The sequence below is a fragment of the Liolophura sinensis genome, chromosome 11 (genome assembly GCF_032854445.1).
Source record: "Liolophura sinensis isolate JHLJ2023 chromosome 11, CUHK_Ljap_v2, whole genome shotgun sequence".
In the NCBI taxonomy this organism is placed as follows: Eukaryota; Metazoa; Mollusca; class Polyplacophora; order Chitonida; family Chitonidae; genus Liolophura; species Liolophura sinensis.
The window spans coordinates 15,040,468-15,062,409 of NC_088305.1; the positions used below are offsets into that span (position 1 = coordinate 15,040,468).

Consider the following 21,942-nt stretch of genomic DNA (forward strand, 5'->3'; position numbering starts at 1 on the left):
GGTAATGTAATTTTTCATTAAAATGACCAAACTGATCATTTTACAAAGAGAGGTCAGCCATTAAAAGAAATTTCAGCGGATTTTGAGGAGAAAGTTTCTCCCTGGCTACAGGTCATGATGTGAAATTTCCATTTTTCCTGCTCACCTGTATAATTTACCACAAAAATTTCTCACCTTATCACGTGGTATAGCAACCTGATCTTTTTCCCAGGACACAGTTTTCATTTGATTTTATTCTTTTATGCAAGTCTTTTTACAATTAACAATTATAAAGCAATAATTTTTTTTTCTTGTTAAAGAATTTTCTTTGTCTCACATTTTATTATTGCATGTGAGTAAAACAATGTGCGAGGCTCAGAGTTACATGTATGACTGTCTGTATGTATTTAGCTACATGTAGTTACAAGGTCCAGATCTTAAAAGTCATGGAAGCCAACTAAGGATCATGCACATACCTGTTACTGTATATACAATCAGCTGTTACAGTTAATGTATGCGCTGTCATGTTGGTTAAAATAAAAACTAAAAATTAACTTTGATTTAAGTCCTTGTCCACTTGAAATTGCAAAATGGGTACATTTATGTTGTGGATAGATTTTGAAAGGGCGGTGAAATCAATGTAAGGTGAAATCTTGCCTTAGGGCGTTTTATCTTCTGGGATAGTCTCATTTTTACATCGTAGTCCCATCATATTGCGGAGATTTCACGTTAAGAAGCGGGGTTTGGCGCTACATGAATGGTAGCCTGTGAAAGGGGTTATAGTTACCTTAATACTTCCAATTTTTGGGACAGATATTAGTAGTGTTGAAATTAGAACATTACATGTCTTTACCAGTCTTTGGAAAAGTATGTATGTTGTCCATTAGATGGTCTAATGAAAAGAAAAAAAGAAACTCAGTACTCCTGCTACAATTACATATACACTGGCTAAAATGAGCAGACCAGGTGTCCCAAAAATTAGAAGAAAGCTGTGGTTTCCTTGTCTGTACTACTTCTTGGACAGAACAGAGTTATCTTGATTAACCTCTCCACTGAGTTTGAGTGACAGACTGACCCCTCCACTGAATTTGAGTGACAGACTGACCTCTCCCCCGAGTTTGAGTGACAGACTGACCCCTTTGCTGAGTTTGAGTGACATACTGACCTCTCTGCTGAGTTTGAGGGACAGAATGAACTCTGCGCTGAGTTTGAGGGACAGACTGACCTCTCTGCTGAGTTTGACTAACCTCTCTGCTGAGTTTGAGTGACAGACTGACCCCTGCTGAGTTTTAGTCAGACGGACCTCTCCGCTGAGTTTGAGTGACAGATTGATCCCTCTGCTGAGTATGAGTGGCAGACTGACCTCCACTGAGTATGATTGACAGACTAACCTCCGCTGAGTTTGAGTGACAGACTGACCTTTGAGTGACAGACTGACACCTCCGCTGAGTTTGAGTGATACACTGACCTCTCGGCTGAGTTTGAGTGATACACTGGCCTCTTTGCTCAGTTTGAGTGACAGACAGACCTGTTCGCTGAGTTTGAGTGACAGACTAACCTCTACGCTGAGTTTGAGTGACAGATTGACCCCTCTGCTGAGTATGAGTGACAGACTGACCCCTCTGCTGAGTATGAGTGACAGACTGACCCACTGAGTTTGAGTGACAGACTGAGTCCTCTGCTGAGTTTGATTGACAGACTGACACCTCGACAGAGTTTGAGTGACCAACTGACACCGCAGCTGAGTTTGAGACTGATGAAAACAGTTAACAAATGGACACACAGACACACACAAACCAACTGGGCCAGCCCACAACTACCTTTGTACCAGTCACAACCAACCACTTCAGAGTTACGACAGGATTTTAGCTGTATGGACAAATGGACACACAGACAGACACAAACCAACTGGGCCAGTCCACAACTACCTTTGTACTACTCACAACCTTCCATTACAGAGTTATGACAGGATTTCAGGTGTATGGACAAATGGACACACAGACACACACGCAAACCAACTGAGCTAGTCCACAACTACCTTTGTACCACTCACAACCTTCCATTACAGAGTTAGGTCAGGATTTCAGGTGTATGGACAAATGGACACACAGACACACACAAACCAACTGGGCCAGTCCACAACTACCTTTGTACCAGTCACAATCAACCACTTCAGAGTTATGACAGGATTTCAGGTGTATGGACAAATGGACACACAGACACACACACAAACCAACTGGGCCAGTCCACAACTACCTTTGTACCAGTCACAACCAACCACTTCAGAGTTATGACAGGATTTCAGGTGTATGGACAAATGGACACACACACAAACCAACTGGGCCAGTCCACAACTACTTTGTACCACTCACAACCGTCCATTACCGAGTTATGACAGGATTTCAGGTGTATGGACAAATGGACACACAGACACACACAAACCAACTGGGCCAATCCACAACTACCTTTGTACCACTCACAACCATCCATTACCGAGTTATGACAGGATTTCAGGTGTATGGACAAATGGACACACAGACACACACACAAACCAACTGGGCCAGTCCACAACTACTATGGACCAATGGACACACAGACACACACACAAACCAACTGGGCCAGTCCACAACTACTTTGTACCACTCACAACCATCCATTACAGAGTTATGACAGGATTTCAGGTGTATGGACCAATGGACACACAGACACACACACAAACCAACTGGGCCAGTCCACAACTACCTTTGTACCACTCACAACCTTCCATTACAGAGTTAGGACAGGATTTCAAGTGTATGGACAAATGGACACACAGACAGACACACAAACCAACTGGGCTAGTCTACAACTACCTTTGTACCACTCACAACCTTCCATTACAGAGTTATGACAGGATTTCAAGTGTATGGACAAATGGACACACAGAAAGACATGCAAACCAACTGGGCCAATCCACAACAACTTTTGTACCATTCACAACCTTCCATTACTGCGTTGTGACAGGATTTCAGATGTGTGAACACACAGACATACACAAACCAACTGGGCAAGTCCACAACTACCTTTGTACCAGTCACAACCATACATTACTGAGTGAGGACAGGATTTCAGGTGTGTGGATTAATGGACCACGAACATGGACCATTTTCATACATTTATTTATTGGAATAAAAACTGAGGAGTGCCTGGCATAAACCCCTGACCATCAGCAAGTTACTGATGAACATTCCCATATGTGATGTAGAGATATGCACTTAATAATTTTTCAGTCATATGACAACGAAGGAGCCTTTAGAATGCATGTAATGTGCCTCCTTGTTGCAGGACGGATTTCCACCTCTCTTTCATCTAGTGCTGCTTCACTGAGACGCCTTACCGAAAGCAAGTAAAATGCCCCGCCCGAGCCATTATACTGATACAGGTCAACCAGTTGTTGCACTATCCCCTTCATGCTGAACGCCTAGCGATGAAGTTAGAAATTCCTCTTTTAAAGTCTTAGGTGTGACTCGACCCAGGATTGACCCTAGGTCATGTTCGAACCTGTACCTTGGGTGTATTAGCGACTGAAAGGAAGCTCCTTTAACCATTAGACTACAACTTCGCATATCATTCAGATGCTGCATACTGAACAAACCAAAAAACTCATATTAAACTTGATAAATGATTTATTCTGTATTAAAATTGAAAATTTTGACACAGCTGAGTGGAATTTTGAATGACCTGTACAGCAGATGGGCTAACAAAACTGAACAAATCAACACACTATAAAGTTGTGAAAGTAGCCTACTTACTGAATATTGAAGGTTACAAGAAAAGTTCATACACATGTGTAAATAAGTAAACAAATGACACTGTACACTGAAGATACCAGATAAAATTCCCTTTTATATTCTACCAAAAGCAGTTTTGTAAAAGTGAATAAAGACAAATTCTTTAATCTCTGACAGTTTGGGTTATAGTATTTTGTTATAGTTTACACACAGTTTATGTCTTACGCCCCTGAATGTTTTTGTTTATTCCTGGGAGAAATTTTTCAGAATATTTACATATTCATAACCAATACATCTTGATGCATCACAAGATATTAAGCTTAGTGGGTGTATCACATGTGCTGGGTACAGAATTTGTTAGGGCTGAACCCGATCTCACAGTATGTGAGGACACATACACATCTAACGTAAGTTTTTGCTACAATGCCCTGTAGGGCCTACATGAACATCCTTCCAGGATTTATTATATAAATCTGAACTCAAAATCAATGGTATGTTGGAGATGTGATTGGTCATTATGAAGATTTGTAGTTATGATTTGTATATGGTAACTCCAATTCAGCATGTTCAAAGAGACTTCACTCCAGAGAACTTTACTCATATTCAGAAGGAAGCTCAGAAAGGAATTTTGTTTCTAGAAACAGAAACTGAGCGTCGAGTACTTGTAACGGTTTCACTGCAGGTCAAGGGTGAGAAAATTCTATTCAACATTTCCATGTTTTTCCAGGTGTATTTCTCAACAATAAAACTGCTGTGCTTTGGTAAATATCAGACTCATACCTGTACTATTTCTAGAGTTAAAAAGATCTTAAAGTTTGAAAAAATTATGATGCTACCCTTTATTTCAACATCAAAGCATGAAGAGACAAGACTGATAATTTGTGAAAGGTACTTATTTAGGCTATTTTTGAATAGCAACATTCAATGAATTTGTGCAAGTCGATTTTTTGGCCAAAAATTTCTAGTACATGTAATCTCATCCATTCACAATTACAGTTCACTCAATGCTGTAATTCATTCCTGTGTGATGGCTTTTTATGGGAACATAGCTTACTTATTAGACATATACATGTATTGCAAGAAAACAAGTCAATCCAGCTTGGACCTGAATCCCCATTGCCAAGGAAAAGGTGCTCCATTTCATGTACTTGGAACCAGAAGTCTGCATTCGCCATTTAATACCTCAGGCCAGTACTGTGTCATTGTATAGGATAATCAATAGTACAGCTACTTGTAGCACATGTCATTGTACGGGATAATCAATAGTACAGCTACATGTAGCACATGTCATTGTACAGGATAATCAATAGTACAGCTACATGTAGCACATGTTATTGTACAGGATAATCAATAGAACAGCTACATGTAGCACATCATTTTACACGATAATCAATAGTACAGCCACATATAGCATGTCACTGTACAGGACAATCAATAGTACAGCTACATGTAGCATGTGCCACACATGTTGTTTCGTCTGTCTGTCGCATTCTGTCCAAACAGATCCAGGTACTTGCAAAGTTATATGCAGTAGTTGCGAGGTGAAGTCATTCAGTGATACCTTTGTGCACAATTACTAAACAAGTTGTGCAAACTGCACAAAAGCCAGTTTGGCAAAAATGTTTATGTGCCTTCAGAAGCCAAGTTTTTAGTTTATTCATAAAACATAAGTCCAACAGCTTTATGATTTCTAACAGTCAAAATGAAAGCATCTTCACATACCACACCTACAAAAATATGTAATAGTGGTATACAGTATCTTAGTGTTCAAACAACCTGTGCTAACTTTTAGTATAACAAATTTCCACTAAATTTTCAAATGAGCATTAAAGAGTTAACTGAAAACACAGTGGTATCAAATCTACATGAAATATTAAAATATAATGAACAAGAAAATAAAACTGCTGGATGCAATTTAAAAAAAAAAGAATGCAAATCAGAACATACAAAGAGAATGCATATATTCATTTCCGTTCTTGTAGATATTCCTTCAATGAAAAATAAATACTGATAAAAACATAAAAAAAAAAGAAATATAATGCTCAGATTTTCTTCTGACAACACAAAATGCAGCTCAGTCAAAAGTTAAAACCAGGGCTTCAGGAAGCTAGCGAAACCTCTTTTCCGGCATTCAGATCGAATTGTAATAATATAATTCTGGGCCTGAACATCATGCAAATGATATGGTTTAAATAATAAAAACTCAAGCATCAAACTTGTTCGTACACTTCCTATACATCCCTTCTCAAAATCTGACAAAGCTGTCTCCAAGATGACTTAAGTTCCAGGGGAGATAACTTTTGTCAACTGTTAACTTTGGTTTCTATCAACACTTCTCAAACTTTTTTGCACTTGAAAGAGGAACTTTCAGTGCAATTTATGCATCTTTTCAATTTGATTTTGGAGACAGAACTAGATTAGTTCGGTTGAACTTCACAAGAATACTGAAGAATTACAGTACATACCTTCACTCACACTCAATAACCAATTAAAATTGATTAAATCATCATCAAGGCATAACCCGTTATAACCTGCATCTTGTCAAAATGTCTCTTAGTAAGCATTGCTGGTTACAGTATATCAGTATTGTCTCCTCTTTTCTTTGCTCCAAACACTGGGTACCATGTTTAAAATTTACTGTTTCACATTTTCTGAGAATATATCATTTCAACACACATGCATGTTCTACATCTGTAAACTAAGTGCATATCTAGTGATGTTAGAGAACAAACAAAATGTATTTGTACAGTCAAAAACTTCAAATCACAACGTTAAAACTTCAATATTTGTTAGCGGAAACGTTGATAAAAAGAGCAGCAGATTACTGTATTTTATACACGTCACCACACACTTTCTGTCATATACACAATTCAAAAATATTGAATAAAAAAAGTAGAAGTAATACAGAAACTTTCTTCCCATTACAAAACAGTGAACAGATTCCAGTTGGTTCTCTTCAATCACATGACCAATCATAGCAAATCATAGTGACAGAGTCTGAGGAATCCCTTGTCTGCACCTTGAGGATTACATGTACATGTGCTTCTAACCAATCACATGACCAATCATAGCAAATCATAGTGACAGAGTCTGAGGAATCCCTTGTCTGCACCTTGAGGATTACATGTACATGTACTTCTAACCAATCACATGACCAATCATAGCAAATCATAGTGACATAGTCTGAGGAATCCCTTGTCTGCACCTTGAGGATTACATGTACATGTACTTCTAACCAATCACATGATCAATCATAGCAAATCATAGTGACAGAGTCTGAGGAATCCCTTGTCTGCACCTTGAGGATTACACGTACATGTACTTCTAACCAATCACATGACCAATCATAGCAAATCATAGTGACAGAGTCTGAGGAATCCCTTGTCTGCACCTTGAGGATTACACGTACATGTACTTCTAACCAATCACATGACCAATCATAGCAAATCATAGCGACGGAGTCTGAGGAATCCCTTGTCTGCACCTTGAGGATTACATGTACATGTACTTCTAACCAATCACATGACTACATACACATGTACATGGATCTGACTGAAGGACTACATCTTTCCAACAACTTGATAGCAGTGAGAAAGTAAAGCCCTTAAGAAAGTTCCCCTACCCATACCAAGTCAGTATAACAAGTGATAAATATCTGAACACAGATCTTGGTGAGTGTTGCTCTAGAACCCTAACCTGAAAACAAGACTGACACATTTGCCTTGAGTTGGACATAAACACAAGAACATGATTGCTTGACAGATGAAAACTATGACAAAACTAATGTGCATGCAGACAAATTTCCTGAGGGACCATACCAATGCCTGTAAGCCATAGCATGTCCTTTAAAAACTTCACCTTTTCTATCACTTTCCTCAATTTTGATATTTGTTAAATCATTTTTGTGATTATAATTATAGAGCATTAAACATGTACATGTCAGTATGAAAGCCATATATATGCGTTTTTGAGAGTGACTTCAATATATGCTATTTCTTTGATACCAGTAACTTAAGGAGCTGTTGCTTGGGAGGGCATGGAGGTGATTTAATGGAGGACTATTTACATTTATTTACAGGTATTTACCATAAAACTGAACTTTGAAGTTAACATACATATGAATACATTTATGTGAACAATAATATACAAGGCATATGTACCATATTGATACATATTTATATTTAACACCAATCTTAGCACAGGTACTATGTCTTCAATACAATTGAAGTACTGCTAACAATAATCAGGGGTCATGAGGAATCAAAGTCATACAGGGAATCCCTTTTTTTAGGGGAATACCCCTTCCTCGGAGAATTCCTTTTCCTTGGGGAACTCCTTAGTTTTGAGGAAACACCAACTGTGTCACCAGCACCAGTGTTGCTGTGTTTCGCTGCGGCCAGTTTCTTCTTTTTCTTCAGGTGAGTCTTGCTGTAGTGTAGTATCTCATCTCGTGGTCGTCTCTGGTAGTCTTCAGGTTTGATCAACCTGCCAGACTTTGACTTCCACTTCGACATTGTGGAATGAGCGAAGTCATATGTGTCATTGGTTAAATTCTCACTGGCTCTCCTCTGACGTTTCGAAACTTCGGATAACCCAGGAGAAATAGAGCGCTTTGACGCCGACATGCCTGACACGTCTCTACTGGGCACACTTAAGGACCGCTGTGCGGAGGATTTTCGCACTCTTTTAGCAGTGGTAAAATTCTTTGGATTTCTATTAGCCGTGGTAATATAGTCAAAACGATAAAGGCGCAGAGCTTTTTTCTCTTCACTAAGTTCGCTGTCCTTCTTCAACAGTTTCTTCTGAGGTTGGTTATCCTTGGAATCGCTGTCTGCAGCACGAGAGAATTCCAAACCCCCACCATTCCGCTTCACTTGGTGCACCAAGATTGGCTGACTTTTGGGCCTGACCCCAGATGACCTATGACCTTTGTGACCTGACAGGGTAAGCTTGTTATTGGGTCTTTGCCATGTCCCCACCTGCTCTACCTGAAGGCCAGAATGGGAGTCAGCCAGGTATGGTTCACCATATTTACTTGATGTCATACTTTGTTCTTCTAGAACACAGGTAACTTTACCTTTTGTTACAGGCTTCACAGGGGTGACCGGGTTGGTGTTGTTACTTCTAACAGTGTCTGCATCATCACAATATTTTGACCAATCTCTTGGGGAATGTCGTGCTAGGTTTGCAGCCATTCGGCGACTTATATTAGAAGCCTTGTTACACTTGACTGGACTTACTTGCTGAGGAGAAACCTTTTCCTTGTTGACAAGACTCTCCTCACACATTTCAATACTTTTATTCACAGAAGATATTTCATCATTCGGTAACGGCTGAAAATCAGGCACAGCAGTTGATGGCCTATGGTCTTCTAGAGTGTCTGCTAAATCCAACCTCTTGGAAGTTCTAGACTTCCCTTTTCTTGAGTGTTGAACAGGGGAAAGCGGATTTTCGTTGTCACAAAAATCTGTGGATTTCAGAGGACTGAAAGCAGTCTTCAGTCTCTGTGGACTTGAAAAATTAAACTCGATTTCATCATCAGCTTGCACATTGGTACCATTGTCTGCAAATCGCGATAATCTACATGGGGTTTTAATTGGGGTTACCAGCTGTTCTTGTAGAGGATTAGAGAAAATAAATGGTGAACTGATATCCTGCCTCCTGAGGTTCTCTATAAAGTCATCTTTCTTCACCTCATTATCAAACTGTGCACTAGACAAAATGCTTTCCTTGCATACATTGCCAATCGCAGAAATTTCATTTAGATTTTTGTGTTTTTCCTGGGAATCACCACATTTGTGGATAATAGGACTTGAAAAAACAAAACTCGGCTGTTTATCAGTGATGTCTGGACTGCATTTAAAATCATCTCCTGGGTCATAACCCAACCCAGAACGATCAACAGGAGGTGAAAACCGAAAATGTGTTTTCTTTCCTTTCTGACCAACTGACTTCCCTTTTCCCGGCGTCTTTCTTGCATTTGTGCAATTATTCTGAGCTGTATTCTCACCAACACCGGACTTTGTCACTAGCTGACTAGGCAAAGCTTCGTACGCCGAGGAATTCCAATATGGCAGAGTTATCTCCCATTCTATGTCTGAGCCCTCTTCAAGCGCAATCTGCGACACTTCCACGTAGGATAAATCTGACGGAGGCTCAGAGGGTAAGCAAAGATCAGCCTCCGTGAAGCCTTCAAACTTCTCACTGTTTTCATCACTGCTTAGTATCTTACTCACACTGCGGTCAGACAGCATTCGCCATTTCTGCGGAAGCTTAAAATGACGCATGGACTGAAATATTCGCCATTTCTTCTTTGAACCCTTACCTGTACACTTGCGTATCGGCTTTGAGCTCACTATTCGTGCTTTCTTTCTCTCCCGAGTCACTGTAGATATACTTTGAGCTGTCAAGTTGCTAGGAGGGGACAGACAAGTCACGGTGCAGCACTGCATAGTCAATGGAACATTACTGGTTTTCTTTGGAGAACCACTGCCATTTGGCACTTGAATAACATTTGTGATTTTCTCCACAGTTTTGACCTCTGTTAACACGGGTACATTTTCAATACGAGAACTTTTACTGAGTGACAAACGTCGCATTCTTTTGCTCGATGAACTGCATGACTTTGCCGGGATTTGGGCAGTGTCATTGAGTGACTGCACACACTTGTTTCTTACATCACCAGATTTCTGTTCACGTTTACGAGGACTACTCCTATGATTTTCCTTACTGCTTTCAGAGCTCTGCAGTGACGTCTTCTCTGTAGTAATAGCACTTGCTCCTACATCTGCGACTGTAACTGTGATTTCTGAATTGCTTTTAACATCCTTGACAACGAATGCTCCTTGTTTGCTCTTGGATGGAGAAAGTTGTAGAACCTCACACGAAACTGAGCATGGTTTGAGCAAAGCCTCCGGGGTACTTCCTTCATTCCGGGTTACCTGACACAGCTTTTCTGCCCTAGGACTGCCTTTCATTTCCAGCCTACATTCAACCTTACCACTTGGAGATGTTGCTTTTTTTGCCCCAATCTTGCTGTTTGGGGACTTGTTCAGAGTTTTCTTGGCCACTGGTTTCACATCTTGTGAAGCATTGTGTTTCCCCCTCCTGCTTGGCGTGCGTGGTCTCTCCCTCCTACTTGGCGTGCATGGTTTCCCCCTCCTGCATGGTGTGCAAGGTTTCCTTGCCGTTTCCTTCGTGCGTACAGGAGAGAGGAGGACTACTACATCCTCACTGCTGTCAACACTGAAACACAGGGTAAATCACAGGGTAATACCTTGATTATGTTGCCTCTAGCAAGCCCACTTTTCATTTATCTCAATTACCTCTGTATGGATTTGAATGAAATTTTCCACGTGTGTTCGTTGTGGGCTATGGTCCCCTCCCGTCCATTAAATTTTTGGATCTTACAATTTTTGAATTGGTTCTTCACCACTGACAGTTTTAGTTTATTATTTATTTGATTGATGTTCAAGGCCACACCCAATAATTCTAGTTTTTGGGTGGAGGAAACTCTGCGGAGTGCCCAGGGTTAACCATTTCCAATCTTCAGCTCCCTGTCAAGCCTTCCAACTTATTTATTTGATTGGTGTTTTACGCCGTACTCAAGAATATTTCACTTATATGATGACGGCCAACATTATGGTGGGAGGAGAAACCGAGCACAGCCCAGGGAAAACCCATGACTACGGCAGGTGCTGCCAAACCTTCCCACTTACGGTCGGAGAGGAAGCCAGCATGAGCTGAACTGGACACTGCATTGGTGAGAGGCTCCTGTGTCATTATGCTGCGCTAGCGCGCTAACCAACTGAGCACTGGAGGCCCCCCTTCCAACTTAAGCCACAGCCGAAGCAACGAGAGATGGTTACACGTCCTTAGTCAAGGGCCTGATAGTCGTCAAAAGCCAGGACTACCTGTCAGAGCTAGCAAAGGGCACTCCTTTTTATTTAAATCACCTCAATATTTGAACAAATGCGTCAAGTTTGTTTGGTGGAATGAAAACATCGTGACTGTACTAGGACAAATCCAGGCTGAGCAAACCCCTTGGAGAGAAAACTCAGATTTAATTCCATAAGCAGGATTTGCACAATGTTAGCAGCACATTAAATAACTAAAATATCACACATGAAAAACTTGCTTCTTACTGTGGTTCCCAGATATGTATCTCCTTTATTGTGCAGATGTATTTAGCTGTAATTGATGGCAGAGATTTCAGTGATGTTCTACACAGATGTTATAACCAATTCCATGACTGACTCCTTCATTTTTTAATTCAATAATATGCTATAATTCATTAAATAACCAGACGAAAGCCAGGTGAAGTCTACAGACTAAAACATGACCAGTGACTTGAGTGATAAAAAGCCGTCTTTCTCATACCTTATTTGTGACTGTGTGACAGGTGATGTTAACGCTTGCTCATTGACAACAGACTGTAGGAACTCCTCTGCTGTTTGTCCCTTACGAATAAGCACATCTAAGTCCTTGTAGTTGGCCTTTTCTTCACGAACATACTTTCTGTGATCATCTCCACGAATGTGCTACGAAGAACAAACAATATTTCTGTTAAGAGCATGTATAGTACAAAAGAACAGGCAGTCAGACTGGTCAGCAACACACTTCATCCAGTAAAATTTATTTATTTATTTACTTATTTGGTTGGTGTTTTATGCCATGCTCAAGAATATTTCACTTATATGACGGCGGCCAGCATTATGCTGGGAGGAAACCGGGCAGATCCCGGGGAAAACCCACAAACATCCGCAGGTTGCTGGCAGACCTCATGTACGGCCAGCGAGGAAGCCAGCATGAGCTGGTTCTTGAACCGACAGCGACTGTAAACTTTAACTGCATGAATGTGGATAGTAATAAACTTAGTTAATCAAAAATTTAAATTTTCTGTCACTAAATTCTTCGCCAGCATCCTTCCAAATATTATTCTTGCACAATGACAAAGTTTAGTGTACCTCCGCTACTTTCCTTTTGTTTGTCAAATACATTTTTGCAAATTTTCAAGAAGGTTTTGCATGTTTTTTTTTTCTTTTTTTTTTTGGTTTTTGTTTTTTTTCTTTGTAATTCATATGTATGGTGTTAAAGCTTCAGAGAGGGGATTAATTAACGGTTCAAGGCCCATACCTTCTGCAGGTCTTCATACTTGATTTTACAGCACTCACAGTATCCCCTCTTCTTGTCTGTCCTTTTCCTCTTCTCTTTTATCCTCTTCATCTGTCCACCGGTGACCAGATGCCCAAACCCAACACTGTCTGACTTCCCTGACCCGGCCTTCTGACCACTGAAGCAACAAAACCATACAGCTGTAGATGTTGGATATAAGAACTGTTTGTTTCATCACATCTTTATATTTGACAAATGGGAGAGTCTGAAAAACATCTCGTCTGAAGCATATCTGTTTCAGTATGTTTCGTGTAAAAGAAAAGCTAAAATATGAAGTAAGGTTTATCATACAAACAACTGAAACTATGTGTAAAAATACTTTCATTTATTTTTTTTAGATTTTTTTGTGTTGAAAGGCATATATTTGAATTCTATGGTGGGCTTTACAGGCCATACTGACGATATTTAGGAACTCTGATGTCACATCACCTTTTTTTCCTGATGTTCACCAGAAGGAAGGAGTTTTTCAGAACACAATTTCAGTAATCTTTTACTTATGGGTTAAAAGAGTTATCCCAACATTCAGTGTGGTCATTAAGGTTGGATAAACTTCCTGTGACGTCAGAGTTTCTAAACTCTGATAATATAGTCCATAAAGCCCACCTTAGAATTCAAAGGATTGAACAGCTTTAACTCTCTTCACAAAAATTTAAAAAAAAAACAAATGAAAATGTGGGTTTATGCATAGTTTTAAGTTGTCTGTATGAGGAACCGTACGTCATATTTTAGCTTTCTTTTACTTTATGCCAAAAAAGTTGCACCTAACCAGGTTCATGTTCCTGATTGGACATAAAGCTTCAGATGAACCAGCATGTTGAGATGGCACCAAGCCTACAATCTCATTAAAAAACAGTTTGTGGATTTCAAAAAGAAGCCAACCTGAACAATAAACATCACACAAATCTGCTATAGGACAGTACATATTATACAGTGACCATTTCTGAAATGTCAGGCTGCCAAATGTTCACACCTTTGGCTGATCAAACAGCCATATAATGTGTTCTGGGCTAAGCAGCTTACGTTGTGGGTGGTTTGGGCGTCTCCTTGCCTCTATTCTCCCCGCAGGGAGATGGCTGACCCTCAGGATCAGGCTGTCCTAGCCTATCTCCCTGTGCTCCTGCCCGCCGACCTCCGCTCTTCATCACCACCCCGTCAAATGGGCATGTCCCTGGGAGCGTGTCTACACTGACATGGGGCCAAGATTCCAGTTCCAGGTAGTGTGGCCGATAAGCCTGTGTGTCTGACTCAAACTTCACCACAGGGGCCTTCAGCAGCTTTCCTGGAAAACACAATTAGGCAATAATAGTCGACTGTTAGCATTCCATAACCAGTAATTTAAGCATACAGAGTTTTGGTCATTTTGTGTTGTCAGCTCACAAGACTCGTCTAGATCGAAGAATTTGTAGACCTGGCCTTATCTGAACAAAGACAGAAAGTCCACGGAATATTTATAGCATTTTTGATGCGTTTATTTGGTTTTAAGCCTCTTTCCTTTCACAGATTTTTAGACAATTTCAAGCCTAGATCTATCGCTGATAACCAATATGCACGGCTGTACTTTCGACAGGAATCCGTGCGTGAGGACATTTTTGTAAAAATATTTTGTTGGCTATTAAACTGCGATGAAACACCAAAAGCAGCGTGAATCGGAACGACCTTAAACCATTGGCTTGTAAATTTGATTGCATTTTCACCTGAGTTTCGGAACTAAAGGAAAGACTTTATTGTGGCATGCTACTGTCAAATGTCACAGAAATGGAGCAAATCCATTCTGAATGTCAGCAACTCGACCAGCTACAGCTCACTTCTGTAGCTAAAAGCTTTGGTCAAAGGATGGTTTATAATTTACTAATAGGGTCTATGCGAGGACTGCTGGCCTCCCAACATCTTACCCAAAAGTTCACAGCTCATTTCTTGGTAACAAACCTCTATCACCTGAACTTCTTAAAAAAAATTGTTCATGTCAAAAGCAACCAGTATTCATGTAATTTTTTGAACAAAAATAATAGTAAACTATATATATATCAGATCAACCTACAATGTTAAAACTTTATTGACGTGGTGCTTTTGTCTATCAAGAAGCCAGGGACTCGGAGAAATTGGAGAAGGGCCAACTGATTTCCAAGTTAACTGGCCCTGCTGACCTTGTGATCTGTGGGGCTTATTTCTGCTGGCCTTGTGATTTGTGGGGCTTATTTCTGCTGGTCTTGTGATTTGTGGGGCTTATTTCTGCTGGCCTTGTGATTTGTGGAGCTTATTTCTGCTGGCCTTGTGCTCTGTGGGGTTTATTTCTGCTGGCCTTGTGATTTGTGGGGCTCATTTCTGCTGGCCTTGTGATTTGTGAGGCTTATTTCTACTCCTGCTACGTGTAGAGTGATATTTATGTCACCTCGAATCCCCAAAACTGTTTAGTTTTATATGCCACAAATTAAAACTTGAAGTAACTGCATACTTTGTGGTACTAGATTTGACCTAGATTCTCGTGGATTCCCACAAAACAAACCTATGGGAATCCATTTAGATTCTGGTAAAGAAGTACGAAAATGAGGCCTTACTAGCATACAACTCATGCTAAAATGTGAGATATATTTCAAAGATGTCTTTCACAGATTGCTTTGGATTTTACAACAGGGGTAAATTATGAACATTTTATTGTATGTACTGTACAAAACGTACAAACATCAGAAATTCATTTACCTTTCTTCTGCGTGTTTTTCTTCGGCTTAACCTGAAATACAGAAAACATACAGTGTTAAAAACAAATTGTACACAAAAAAAAAAAAATAAACATAAATCACATGGCTAAATCACATGTTTAGCCAGAGTGTCCATCCTGATAATGGGATAATCACAGAATACAAAGTCCTCCTAAGAAATGGCCAACATTTTCCTCCCTTCACACTGGAATAAGACAAAAATAAATTGAGAAGAAAATCTGAAAAACAAGTGCAGTAGGTATCAAAGTTAGTTTTGGTCTCATCATTACAGTGTGTCATTGTTTTCAGACAACCACACATTCTATTCTCACTAAACGTGCTGTCCATCCACAAGACACCAGGCCTGACACCAGTCTCCCTCCTATTTATATATAATGCTTACAATGTAGCTGCTACATACCAGCAGGAAGAAGAGAAGCTACAACATACAGTATATGACCTGGTTCCTGACAGGGCCATATCCAGAAAAAAACTGATGGTTCTGGCAAATTTAAAAGGTGGTATTGTGACTGTGCTTTAAGAAATTTATATAACACACATGATAAAAGGGACGCTTTCTGACAGCTGAAAGAAATTACTAAAGAAAGAAAGCTAAACTTTTTATAAGTACACCATCATATTTTTGTTCAACTTACTTATTAGTTATATTACAGCTTGATTAGTTTGAGAACCGAACAGTTTTGGAGGTCAAATGTCTCCAGGAACTATAACAGCTCTAGCTACGGCCCTCCCAGGTTACTCACGGTCATGCAATAACCACAGCTGACCATTTACCCCTTTGCACCCCCCCCCCCTTTCCCCATCACAGGTCACAGTGGGGCTTAGTAGGGACAGTCTAGTCATTTTTGCTTTTACTCACATTTTGGGAGGCGAAAGCATGTCCCTTGACTGCTAAAGCCTTCTCTTTCTCCTTAAGGATCCATTTAAGAGCACCTACGACAAGAATTAAAATAAAAGCAATCATTTATTTAATTCAGCGATATCTTGTTACAAGTCAAACACCATAATGTGATGTATTTTGATTTATTTGGTGTTTCCTACAATAAATTTACAAATCTGAGCCATTCTGTAGCTGAAAGACATACTACTTATTGTTATACCTAGTAAAACACATCTAGTCAAGAGTAGGGGGCTACTTCTCTCTATGTACATTTAAGCAACACTGATCAATTCTAAGGATAGCTCTTTGTGTTATGTTTTCTGAGAGAACATGTACACAAATGTACTGTAGATCCCATCCTTCAGAGAAAAGTTGCTGCCTGTCTGCGCTATATATACAGTCAAATTATGCACAATAAAAGTGCATATTTAGTGGCAAAATATAACTTTTGGTCCTGAAACTTACACTTTTCCAGTAACATACCATCCTAGCTTCTAAATAATCATTTAAACACCTTTGTAAGATCAACACAGCTCTCAGAATCAGGCAAAATCGTGTAACTTAGATATGGACTCAATTTTACACCACTAACTGTAATACAACTGTCAAAGCGCATGAATACAGAGTAACTCACTGTCTATGTGGACTATTTTCACTCCCCATTTCTCAGCATTGTCCACAACGGTTCTCTGTGGGAGGAAAAAATCATATATCAAACCCATGTAATTAAATCTTAACTTCATACATCTGTTTTGCATACATTCTAATCATTATCCAGGATCTTTTTTTTCCATCAATACTCGGAGTTGCCCAGTTATCAGGTCCTACTGATTTCTGTGCACATTAAATGTACACAGGAGCCGTTTCCTCTCTTCTTTTTGATTGTAAAAAGTAAGAAAGCACTGAAATTGAGAGAGAATTACCTCACGGTGTCCTATAGCCAGGCCTTACTCTATCTGTTAATGAAATGTTACAGAAAACTGTTTTTCCTGAATTCACCTTAGATTTTTTAACTAATAATGTTATATGAGTCATGTAATATATAAAAGTCGTGCCCCTAAACTCCCACCTTAATCTTCCTCCTCATCAGATTTTACGTTAATTTTCAGTTTTAGTGGAAGTCCATACCAACAGTTGTGAAGTCTTAGCATAAAAAAAAACATGCATGTTGAATCCCTTTTTCGGAAAAACACAGCAACAAATTTTCACAACATATACAAAGAAAATGAAAGTAGCAGTGAAAACTTACAGCTACATCCACACGGGCCAACCTGATGAGGGCCTTCCCTCGCGAAGTCTGCTGCAAATGTTGACAGAGCATTAAGAGACTTCTTGTTATGATGCAGGTTTTGATATTATTTTGAGAACCTTCACCAGTGTAGCATGACATTTAATAATTCTATTTAATACTTTAAAACCAAAAATATTTAGGACCAATATTTTACACTGAATAATTACATTTCAGGTTTTATTAGTAAACAATTTAATATAGGCAAAAAGGGTATACCAAGCATTTCATTTTGCTTTGAAACAAAACATCTGATTCAAAGTACAATGTACAAACATGTAATGTCTTCCTAGGAGGAGTTTACTTCATGCAACCAAATGAAATTAAAACAATTTAGAACCAAGAAGAGATGACAACTTTTTATGACGGGTTCACTGATGCGGTCTTTTTTTGATACCTTCTGTACTAGAAGAAGGAAATCTTAATACCTCTTTTTTGTTGTTGCTGATGACTGCTGGGGAGACATCCAGGCCCATACTGAAGGGGCTGGGAGTGGAGACCCCTGGACTTTGGGCGGTGACCCCCTGACTAGCACCTGATCCCACATTACCCCCTGCTGGCTGACCCAGGCTCCTGTGACCCCGGGCCTTGTCATGAGAAGATATCAAGTAGTTTATCTCCTTACTCAGAAACTTCTCAATAGTCTGAAACAAAGAGAACTTTTTCAAATAAAAAAATACTGCCCAAAATTGAAAGTCATCTGGTATGTTGCTTTAAAACTAATATCACTTTTAATATTTAAATGTGTTCCCAACAGAATAAATTGCACAGTCAGTCTTCCATGACACAGAATTAAAAATGTACAGCAAAAGTGTTGCTTGTAAATAAACACCTAACTTCTGATGGACACAGATGTGTTGCTTGATTTTCTGAATGCTGCAAGACATGATCAACTTTATTTACTTATTCAATTATTTGAATGGTCTGTTACGCTGTACTCAAGAACATTTCACTTTATCCGAAACCGACCAGTATTATGGTGGGGCATGCTCAACTTCATAAATCTGTTATAGTGCATCCTCATGCCAGGTAAGCACTCTCTGAACAAAAGAAAAAACATAAACCAACATCTGTATTTAAACGGACTGACCCCTCCTATAATAAACAATGAGTGTGTCAGCTACTGTCCCTTAGTATTCTCCTCACATTTCTGGCCCGTCTTACTTCTAGTACATGAACATAACATAAGCTTGATGACTCACCGCTCCCAAAGCCAGCAAATCCTCCTCCACCGGCTTTACTCCTCGGAAGTTTTTCAGGTCCAAATACACCTTTTTCCCTTTCAGGGGCAGATAATTAGGACTAGAGGTGAACGGCAACTGACGCCTCAGAGCTCGAGGTCCCAAGCCACCTGAAACACAAGGTTGATTAACTCACTGTGAGGATTTACACCTGTCCTGATCAATGTATTAAAATTTCCAGTCTGGTGCAAGTTCATAATATTAATACTTTGTGTCACATTCAGTGACTTTAGCATACTACTTTATGTAACTGAGAAGGACCCTACTTTATGTAACTGAAAAACACACTACTTTATGTAACTGAAAAGCACACTACTTTATGTAATTGAAAAGCACACTACTTTATGTACCTGAATAGTCAAGATCTATCACAACATCCTCAACATAAAACCCATCTTTTCATGTTTCAAAATATTTCTATGTAAGATATAATCACTGATCAGCCCCTGTAGAAATAGCAGAGCACCAAGCATTTTGGAAGTATTGCTATCATGATGAATTGCCAGTGCCTGTGTGAGCAATCAGAGTATAAGCTATGTCAATGTGCACACCAGAACAAATGGCTTAGATAACTTATATTTTTTTTACAAATGGACAATACCACCCAAGTCACCTAAAATCTCCAACTCAGTCTATAACTTGTCTCAGTGAAGCTTTGTACCAAGTCATAATTCCAAATTCCAGTCTAAAAAAAAAAAAAAGTCTGGGAAACTGTCCATTCTAAACCTGAACAAAAATAACCATAATTTTGTCAAACATGAACAAAACCGCCCTAAAGTAAAACTTCACCTGAAACTCACAATGATGAAATATTGTACCAAAATTTACCTTTCTCATTCTTGTTAGGCTTGTGGGCATTTTTGGGATTCACCTTCATTCTGGGTGTATGTTATACCACAACATTTCATCTCTTCTTCATAGCTGACAAACAGAAAGATAATTTCAATAAAGTTTTCTTAAGAAACTTAACCACCTCTACTACTGTGACAGTTCTTCAGATTCAAGCATTGCGGGATCATAAATAAATTTAACAGAATGTTTGCCCTGGCCCCTTTTTTCTTTTTGTCCCTTTACTTAAGTAAAATAACTCTCATCTTTGATATGTATCCAGGGTCAGGGCAACAAATTTAGCACATTGTTTCCTGCTGATCAAAAGATTCCCAACTAAGCACCATGGTGTTTCTCTGACTGCAGAATGTCTTCTTACAAAGAAATAAAAAGTTTGTTTAACATGAAACAAGCAGTCTCAAAGTAGTTAGGAGTGTAGTGAGATTGAAAGCATAAATGTCAGAATGTGTTGACTATCATCAGTGAAGGAAATGTGCGACAAAAACTGGCAACAGAACGCTTTATTTCAAGTCCATTCTGTGTGCATACAGCTAAAACTGTGTTAAGCAGGCTGGCTTTTCCAACCTTCACTTTTTACAAGCCTGAATAAGGTATAGGATATAGCATGGCCAGATCTATTTAACAGATGAGTCAGTGCAGTAGATCTTCATATGTACAACCTGAGAGGAATCCAGCAAGAGTTTATTTAACCACAGCGACATGATGACGTAAGACAGCTGCCTCGTGCAATAACACACTTGTACGTGACCTAAGTCGAGATATTTAAGAACGTGAAAACAGACCAGCCACTTCCAACACTTGGAAACAACTTCCGCCATATGGTTAGCATAAAACCAGGAACTAAGTGCACGGTTTGAATTTTATTGTGTAGGATGTGTGGTGACGTGACAAGGCCGCAAGATCGCTGGTAAAACCCAAACCCAAACAAATTACATGTCTTGTGGACATCCTTACAGCAAGATATACGGCAAATCACATCACGCACCGTACAATTAAAAAAACTCAGCTGTAATGCCATTATTTTCTCCCAAAATATTTGGCGTTGAGGTAAACCCAAAGCAAACTTTTGTGCCCGATGCCCAGTCCACTAGTTATTATCTCGTTGTTGTTGTACATTGCCTGCGGAGGTGTTTTCCGGTTGGCAAAATTCTGAAAAATCGCAACATTCTGGGGACATTTCCCAGCCATATCTTGTACCAACGCAACTTACCTTCAAAACAACGGACAGGAACGGACAAATACAGGCTCCCGGCCATTTTTTAATGCGATGGAACTTAAAAAATGTTATCTATCGCCATTTCTACATTTACCGCCAAAGTCCACCGCAGCAATACCCAAGGAGCAATTTGATTGGTTGATAATGGAGATATCAGCTGGGGGCACTTTAATGGCATTGTTCACACTTTTAATTTGATTCAAAAGGCGCAGTTAGATCAAATATCTGCATGAAATGTTCAGTTAAAATTTCTTAAAACAAATAGTTCGATATTTCAAGAGACTTTAAAAACGTGGTTCTCTGTACGTTGTAACTAAACTTCACCTTATACCTGTTCGCAAATTTCTGACGATTTCGTGTAGGCGTACAGTTGATGCCTTGAAAAGCAAATTACATCAATGAATGTAATGCATATTAAATTTCTCCAATATGATTTTTCTTACCTGGGGTGTTTTAAACGCATTTATTTTGTTTAGAGCGTTTGAGGTTATTCAAGGGAGACTACCAAATATTTGAAGAAAATTGCAATGATGGGAGTTATTGCCCCTTGATTTATAAGAAAATTAATATTTATGGAAATTGTTTGTTTTTTTTCATCTCACATATAGCAACACATATCTGAGGTATTTTCTTGTAAATCCCAAACTCACTGAAGATGTATGTATGTATGCTTGGGATTTAACGTCATATGACGACGAGGATTCATTAGATGTGTGTACATATACTGTGTTTATTTGAGGCCGCCAATGTGCTGCCGCCAATGAAGTATCATGCCGAAGACACCAGACATGACATCATGTCACATCACCCAGTCACGTTTTACTGACA

The 21,942-nt window shown here is 39.3% G+C and overlaps 1 protein-coding gene across 2 annotated transcripts; it reads right to left on the reverse strand.

Moving 5' to 3' along the window:
• Positions 1-3,626: 3,626 nt before the first annotated feature.
• LOC135477662 (uncharacterized) lies at positions 3,627-21,216 on the reverse strand. 2 transcript variants are annotated; one of them, XM_064757844.1, is made up of 12 exons: positions 21,109-21,216; positions 19,878-19,970; positions 19,011-19,159; positions 18,237-18,452; positions 17,770-17,817; positions 17,155-17,209; positions 16,500-16,573; positions 15,621-15,651; positions 13,944-14,202; positions 12,885-13,041; positions 12,129-12,289; positions 3,627-10,994 (listed from the first exon to the last, which is right to left on the reverse strand). In XM_064757844.1, exons 2-12 carry the CDS (start codon positions 19,924-19,926, stop codon positions 8,000-8,002), a joined length of 4,194 nt encoding a protein of 1,397 aa, XP_064613914.1. In that variant the 5' UTR covers positions 19,927-19,970; positions 21,109-21,216; the 3' UTR covers positions 3,627-7,999. The 2 variants fall into 2 exon arrangements, with proteins under 2 accessions (XP_064613914.1, XP_064613913.1); XM_064757843.1 differs by having other exon boundaries at positions 17,770-17,820.
• Between the last annotated feature and the right edge of the window lie 726 nt (positions 21,217-21,942).